This window comes from Procambarus clarkii, chromosome 14, assembly GCF_040958095.1.
Source record: "Procambarus clarkii isolate CNS0578487 chromosome 14, FALCON_Pclarkii_2.0, whole genome shotgun sequence".
Classification (NCBI taxonomy): domain Eukaryota; kingdom Metazoa; phylum Arthropoda; class Malacostraca; order Decapoda; family Cambaridae; genus Procambarus; species Procambarus clarkii.
Window position 1 is genome coordinate 13,686,313 of NC_091163.1, and position 8,590 is coordinate 13,694,902.

The 8,590-nt window shown below is 42.2% G+C and overlaps 1 protein-coding gene across 1 annotated transcript; it reads left to right on the forward strand.

The window, feature by feature from the left end:
• The first annotated feature begins 504 nt into the window (after positions 1-504).
• On the forward strand, positions 505-1,368 carry LOC138364697 (putative surface protein SACOL0050). The gene has a single exon (XM_069324679.1). The coding sequence runs from the start codon at positions 505-507 to the stop codon at positions 1,366-1,368; it is 864 nt and encodes a 287-aa protein (XP_069180780.1).
• The last annotated feature ends 7,222 nt before the right edge of the window (positions 1,369-8,590 follow it).

The following is an 8,590-nucleotide window of genomic DNA, read 5'->3' on the forward strand; positions in this document are numbered from 1 at the left end:
ATACCACCGCGTATAGTGTCTGGTTTACGTTAAGGAGGCCCAGGTTCGATCCCCCCTCTCTCTCTCTAGGGGTTAATGAGAGGAATCTATGTAACGACTAAGATTTTCCTCAGATTTATTTCGTTTAAGAATACCTTTCAAAAACAGGAATGGTAAAAAACTAAATATATTTTATGTATGTCGTTTTTTAGATGCAGAATAACATATTATTAGTATAGCATTATATTAATCAATATCATGTTATACCTGGTTCTAGAACAGATCGCTGGTTCTAGTCTCCCTCTGTGCCTAAATTGATTTTCTCAATAATAATAATAATATTATATATATATTATAACTCAGGACCCAAAAAGAGAGGATTCAACAATATCATTACCAGTGAAGAGAACACTAAAATCCTTGTGCAATATGACAAACATCGCAGGCTGATAGAGGCAGTGTTTATTATTCATTGCCCTCAATGCATACGTGTATGCATATATAATTATGTATGCGGATATATGTATGAATGTATTTGTGAAATTCAGGCATTTGTTCACCAATCCTGTAGATGACACTGATACAGTAGATGACGCTGATACAGTAGACGACGCTGATACAGTAGACGACGCTGATACAGTAGATGACGCTGATACAGTAGATGACGCTGATACAGTAGATGACGCTGATACAGTAGACGACGCTGATACAGTAGACGACGCTGATACAGTAGATGACGCTGATACAGTAGACGACGCTGATACAGTAGACGACGCTGATACAGTAGACGACGCTGATACAGTAGACGACGCTGATACAGTAGACGACGCTGATACAGTAGACGACGCTGATACAGTAGATGACGCTGATACAGTAGATGACGCTGATACAGTAGATGACGCTGATACAGTAGATGACGCTGATACAGTAGATGACGCTGATACAGTAGATGACGCTGATACAGTAGACGACGCTGATACAGTAGACGACGCTGATACAGTAGATGACGCTGATACAGTAGACGACGCTGATACAGTAGATGACGCTGATACAGTAGATGACGCTGATACAGTAGACGACGCTGATACAGTAGACGACGCTGATACAGTAGACGACGCTGATACAGTAGATGACGCTGATACAGTAGACGACGCTGATACAGTAGACGACGCTGATACAGTAGACGACGCTGATACAGTAGATGACGCTGATACAGTAGACGACGCTGATACAGTAGACGACGCTGATACAGTAGATGACGCTGATACAGTAGACGACGCTGATACAGTAGACGACGCTGATACAGTAGATGACGCTGATACAGTAGATGACGATGATACAGTAGATGAAAAAAATGCTTTGCAGAATTTTGATTTGCAACGGGAGTGAAAGCAAAGTGTAAACAGGAATGTAAATGGGTGTGTGTGGAAAGAGTGGATTGGAGTTTGAGAATGTGAGGGCCTTAGAAGAAGCATTCAAGTCTGTTTATTGACCTACAAATGTTGGGTCTGAGCTTCAGCTCTTGGGTCTACCTCAATTTCATTCGACCTTAGAACCCAAAATGAAATTCAGAAGCATTTGACCTTTTTCTATAGAAGAGAATTTAAAACGAGTCAGATAACAAATTTACATTCTGGCTGTAACCTTTTGGTTACAGTGACATGTGGAAGGACACGTGTGAACAGGAACAAGACTGGGGAAGGGCCTTTGTGGGTTGGGAGGGAGCAAATGGTGAAAGAGCAGATGTGTGCATAGAGGGAGGAGATGGGGGGTAATAGGCATGTGAAGAGAGAGACAGAAAACGAGACAGTACGTCCCTTTCGCCAGCCACTTCCATTTTCTAGTACGACAATTTTTAACCTTATGTAACGCATACGATCGAAATACGACGTTCTTTATAAGAGGACAGGTTGGATATAGACGCCAGTGAACTCGCAACTCGCAATAAAGCATATTCCATTGAGCCTTCCTTTAATAAAGACTGCAATGTGAAAGCTAGCATTCCTCCCCGAGACTGTTGCATCATGAAAAGGCAGCTTACCTGCTCAATGGCTTCTTTAATTGAATGCCAAGCACTCAGTGTCATGTACCAGCAAGAATACGTCATTAAACATACTTGCAGTAAACGTAAGGGCCCAAAAAGTTGCAAAAAGTTGCATGACAACAACAACGTCCTTAGCAGACGAAGAGCCACAATAACGTTGCTGAAGTAACGTGGCTGACAATCGACTTGAGAATGGCCCAAGACGGACCGAAACGTCGTCGTCTCTTCACTTTCTAGTTTGTGGTTTGGTCAACAATAACACCCCTGCCCAGTATAGTACCTATGTACTAACTTTGCAAATAGAATACCGAGAGGGGGAGAATATTCCTTGCGACACCATCTACTTCTTTGTGTGTCATATCTCACGATCTGAGGGAAGGTTTATCCGGATCAAGTTTGCTCTCCTCTTGAAATCCCAGAATGCATACCTATGCACACAGAGAGAGAGATTTATGCATGGAGGCATAGTATATAACGAAGACAAGTAGAGAGGAAAGAGAAGTTAGCAAAGAAAGAAGGGAAAAGAACCATAAAGAGAGAGTTAAGAGAGACAGAGAGAAAGTAAAACAGCTGAAAATTTGAGGACCAAAACTCTACTAACATAACTCAACTCCATCAGAAAAAGACAAAATGTATATGTAGTCCAAGCCTTACATGCAAAGCATAAATAAATTCAGAATAAGAAAGCAAATTGCATCCAGGCCTCTTGAGATAAATCTTCAAGATGCTGAGGCTAGCCACTGGACGCCAGCATCCATAAACGAACACAGAGATGAATGTTGTGAATGTTTTCACTTATAATAATAATACTAAAAATACCAATAATATATCGAGGAACAATCTGCGGTACAATTGTGAGGACCCATAGCCTCGGAGAAGAGAATAAAAGATATTCAGAGCAGAACTCGCGTTCCCTGCCTACACACTTATTGACTATTTTATACAATATAATTTATTTATTTTATTACATAGTGTTAGAGTGCACAGAGTACACACACACATTTGTAAATCACTGTTCTAAAACCTCAACTAATTTGTGTTAGGGGAGCCGGTCGGCCGAGCGGACAGCACGCTGGACTTGTGATCCTGTGGTCCTGGGTTCGATCCCAGGCGCCGGCGAGAAACAATGAGCAGAGTTTCTTTTACCCTATGTCCCTGTTACCTAGCAGTAAAATAGGTACTTGGGTATTAGTCAGCTGTCACGGGCTGCTTCCTGGGGGTGGAGGCCTGGTCGAGGCACTAAAAAGCCCCGAAATCATCTCAAGATAACCTCAAGATAACCCTGCATTCATTCAGAATGTAATTGAACCTTGCCCATGATTCAGGAGGCATTTCCTCTTTGAATCGCAACACTGATGCGCTGGAACAGGAAACAGGCCGCTCTTGGGTCTCCGGTTTGCCTAATGAATTCTTATTATTAAAAATAGTAGTTTCATAAAAGAAAAAATATTGAAAATAATAATAGCAGTAATATTAATGAAAATTATGTTCCAGATAACGGACATTGACTGACAGGGAATAGGAATTGAAAATTAATGATAGCAACAAACTCGACTAATGGCACTGGATAGCAACGGACCATAACGGACCATAACGGACCAAAACGGACCAACACGGACCATAGCAGACCACAACGAATAACAATGGACAACAAAGGATATCGATGGGCAATAAGCAAATTTACGATAACCAACGAATAGCGATATACCACAACGAATAACGATAAACCCCAGTGGATAACGACGGGATACGACGGGGCTACAATAGATAACGATGCGCAATAAAGCATATATACGAACGACAACGGATAATCAATTTTGACAACAGATAAAGACGTACTATAATGGATACCGGTGAATGATTAACCAATTCGACAACGAATGGTGGAATGAAGAACGATAAACAGCAAATGGAGATCAATTTGCAATTTAAACAGCAAATCTTCCTTGGAAGATTTTATGGAGACGTTCCTCGGAAGATTTTTATCTAGACGTTTCTTGGAAAATTTTACGGAGACTTTCCTTGGAAGATTTTATGAAGACTTTTCTTGGAAAATTTTACGGAGACTTTCCTTGGAAGATTTTATGAAAATTTTCTTGGATAATTTTATTGAGACGTTCCTTGGAAGATTTTATGAAGACTTTTCTTGGAAAATTTTATGGAGACTTTCCTTGGAAGATTTTATGAAAACTTTTCTTGGATAATTTTATTGAGACGTTCCTTGGAAGATTTTATGGAGACTTTCCTTGGAAGACTCTCTTAAAATGACGTCATGAAGACTCTTTAGATGACGTAAATGGACTCTCCTTAGATGACGTAAAGAGGACTCTCCTTAAATGACGTAAAGAGGACTCTCCTTAGATGACCTTGAGTCGAGCTTACTGACGCTGCACAACGGAAAATAGACTTTACAGTGAAACAATTAAATCTAGAAGAGAAACACTAGAATAGGAAGGATTGATAAAGTAGTAGAGAAATAACAGAGGGAGAATAATTGTAGTAGGAAGACTAAATAAAGGTGAATGCCAAAAATATAAGAGAGGGTTATCTTGAGTATCTTGAGGGAAGGGAAGAAGAAGAAGAACTAAGGGAAGGAATTGGGGAAGAGTAAATAGGTGAGGAAAGGAATACGGAGACGAAATATGAGATGAAGAAATAGCACGAGAACAAAAAAAAAGAAAGAGAAGAACAGACTGGAGGAGTAAGAATGAGAAGTAGGAGGAAATAAAGAAATAAGGAGGAGGGAAGAATCAGTACAAGAAGCAGTAGTCTGCAACTAAGAAAAGAAAACAGAAGACATTAGCTTCCTCGTGTTTAATGATTCACCCGACTGTTTATGTTGGTCGTGTACAGATACCTCGGTGCTCTCTCTCTCTCTCTCTCTCTCTCTCTCTCTCTCTCTCTCTCTCTCTCTCTCTCTCTCTCTCTCTCTCTCTCTCTCTCTCTCTCGCTCGCTCTCTCTCTCTCTCTCTCGCTCGCTCTCTCTCTCGCTCTCTCTCTCTCTCTCTCTCTCTCTCTCTCTCTCTCTCTCTCTCTCTCTCTCTCTCTCTCTCTCTCTCTCTCTCTCTCTCTCTCTCTCTCTCGCTCGCTCTCTCTCTCTCTCTCTCTCTCTCTCTCTCTCTCTCTCTCTCTCTCTCTCTCTCTCTCTCTCTCTCTCTCTCTCTCTCGCTCGCTCTCTCTCACTCTCTCGCTCGCTCTCTCTCTCTCTCTCTCGCTCGCTCTCTCTCTCTCTCTCGCTCGCTCTCTCTCTCTCTCTCTCTCTCTCTCTCTCTCTCTCTCTCTCTCTGTCTGTCTCTCCCTCCCTCTGAAATATTGTTTTTTCCCGACTGTAATTGAAATCAATGTCGTCAATTTGCGTATGGGCAGACGGTTCAACTAAAACTCAGAATCATATATCAACTAATCACTAATCAACTAATCATATCAAACCCTAATCACTCAACTAATCAGAATCCAGCAACTACGAGACCAATGGGTACAGAGTTACGGCCCACTAGTCGAGTAAGAGTCCTGTGAACGGGTTCTGATTCACTCTGGTTCGTGGGAATCTCTTTATAAATGTAGTACAAGCACTCTAATGAGCTCCTCGTTTACTTCTCATAACAGAGACTAATAGGCAGTGTAAAGCGTTTAAGACAATGGAACTACTTCAGTGCTGAAGTCCCAAGTGCGAGTACCTTGATTTGATCCTTGGTTTTCCCTCTATATAGTCATCAGCATAGGTAATATACTGAGACATGGGATGTCTAACTAATCCATCTCAGTCCAATCGTGGACACCACTTAGCTTTAAACTGTTTGATAACCAATCATTAATTGGGATTTCTTTACACTGTCGATAGGCAAAGGGTCCCCACAGGAATTCTATTCTGGATAATCAGGTATAATAGAATACACAATAAATCAATAATGGTGCTGTCAATAGGACAGGCAATAATCCTGCTCAATAATCAACACACAAATGACCTGTCAAATCGGCCAGTCAACAAAACGTACAGTCAACAAATGTGTACACTCACATTCACTACGACAGTTGCATCATCACAGGTACGTTCTCAATAGGTGTTCACTGACAGGTCTGTCTATGTTTCGAACCTACACCTGTTACAGGTGTTGAGATGAGAAATTCTTTCTGACCACCGAGATCTGGGCATAGTAAGACAATTTAATAATAATACAAAGTTTGTGCTTAGATAAAAACACCTCTGTACTTAAAAGGTGTTTATATAAGTCCTCTAAGTACAGACGTACGTACTTATAGTAGTCTGCCCCTCATCAACACCCATGTACCATTCAAGCAGCTCTATAAGTGATCTAGAAGTTGGTCTCACACTCGTCTGTAGTGAGGCAGGGAAGTGAATATCTCTCTAATATCAACATTCCACGTTGAGACTGCCTCATGTGGCCATACAGGTGAGATTACACGCTAGTCAAGCCAGCACATCCCTCGACAGCACGTGAGGTGTGTGTACATGGGTGGATGAGGATGTCATCATCCACCCCATGCATCCAAGATGCGGATCTGCAGCGACAGAGGTGGCGGTGGCTTAGCTCGTCGGCCGGTACATAGCTGAGACATCTGTGTACAGGTCACTGGAGCGGCAGAACACAGAATAGAAGCACCATTGTTATCTTAACAGCGATATCTTAGACAAAATCTGATATCAGTTGGCGCAGCTGCAGTTCTAATTCACACAATGCTGCTGATTAACTCCAGGATAATTCGTTTTATGGTTGATTTTAATCTCAATGTGAAAACGATCTCAAAGGCCAGACCCAATAGTAATCACCTATACATGATATCTAAGAGAGGTGACGTCACGAATACGTCACTCTCCCCCACACCTCCACCTTGCAACATTTGCAATTGACCCAGTGGGGTCAAGGGGCTTAATTATCTCCTCATGGCTGGGCCAGCATCCCTCTGTAGAATCTTCACCGTTCAAGTGGTGGGTGCTCTAGATGCCACAATGGCCTGAATCCTTGTTTCGTCCTTATCGAATCATTCCCTGTCATCGTGTCATGTGTGTCATCGCCCTTTGTGTCATCGCTATTACTGCTATCAACGGGAGCTTCTGAGGGATATCAAACATCGTTGACTTAAAACCAGTCGTAAGGACGATAGTACTTTGTTCACGGCCTTGAGCACCTAAGGTGTATTCGAAGTCGTATTTTTCCAAATATTTTCATTGAAATGTGCCACTCTACATCAGCTGTGGGAAGGCCTGAGAAACAGTTCTCTCTCTCTCTCTCTCTCTCTCTCTCTCTCTCTCTCTCTCTCTCTCTCTCTCTCTCTCTCTCTCTCTCTCTCTCTCTCTCTCTCTCTCTCTCTCTCTCTCTCTCTCTCTCTCTCTCTCTCTCTCTCTCTGTCTCTCTCTCTCTCTGTCTCTCTCTCTCTCTCTCTCTCTCTCTCTCTCTCTCTCACGCTCTATCTCCATTTCCCTCATTCTCACCTCCGTATTGATTCCGCTGTATTCTTACAGTTCTCGATTCCGGCCTCTTGAGATCATTTCCTTCCCAGCTTCATGCAAGATAAATATTTCCTTTATCCGCATTTCGAATGCAGTTTGCCTTCGGTCGAGACATTTGCCTAACTAACATCCTCACTACTGGTCTTCGCGCGATCATTTAATCCTTCCTCGCGATTTTTCACGGCATTGTACAACGTTCATCACGATTATCCACAAATTACTACACGACGTTCAACAGAATTCTTCAGGACATTTACCGGGTCAATGGTGGAGCCGGGGAAACACAGTCGCCACGCTCATCGTGAGCGATTTGGCCTGGGTTCGTATCCTGGCAATGGAAAATTTCGCTAGGGGACAATCTCTAACTGTACGCCTCAGTTCGCCTAGCAGTGATTGGGTACCTGGTTGTTAAATGATTGGCGTTTTCACATTGAATCTAAGGGTGGAAGGATTACCAGGAGCGATGGGATGGGAAAGCTTTCTCAGCCTGCTAGCAGCAGTCAGCAGTCAGCATTTAACAGTCAGCAGTCAGCATTTAACAGTCAGCAGTCGTCTGACTGTTAAAAAGACAAAGACAAAGAGAGAGAGACAAAGAGAAACGAGACACAGAGTGAGGCCGATAGAGAGAGTCAATCAGTCAAATAGACAACCAAAGAGGCAGTGAATAAAACCTTTACATCTTGTAGCTTGATTGGAAGCAGAAAAGGAAAAAATAAAGTTTCTGAAGAAATTTGCTCCTCACAATTTGTTTCTCCTCAAACGATAGCTAGGAATAAGGCAAGAGTTTGGCATTTTTTATTTTTTTTTGTGGTGAAGGGAAGGGTAGCTGAGGTAGATATTGGGAGAGGAAGGAAGGGGTAGAGAGGGTAGGAGACTGGTGGAAAGGAAGTGAGGATGGAAAGGGGAGGATAAAAATGAAGGGAAAAGGGGTGGAAATAAATAATTTTTAGTATGGAGTTCATAAGAACATTGGGAAGAGAAAGAGGTAAAGTGGATAAAAGCAACGAAAACACTTGAGATAATGTATTTTCCCAAATTTTGTGCTTGGAAAGAAATGGGGAGATGGAGAAGGGGAAGGAAAGGGGGGGGGGAGAGTA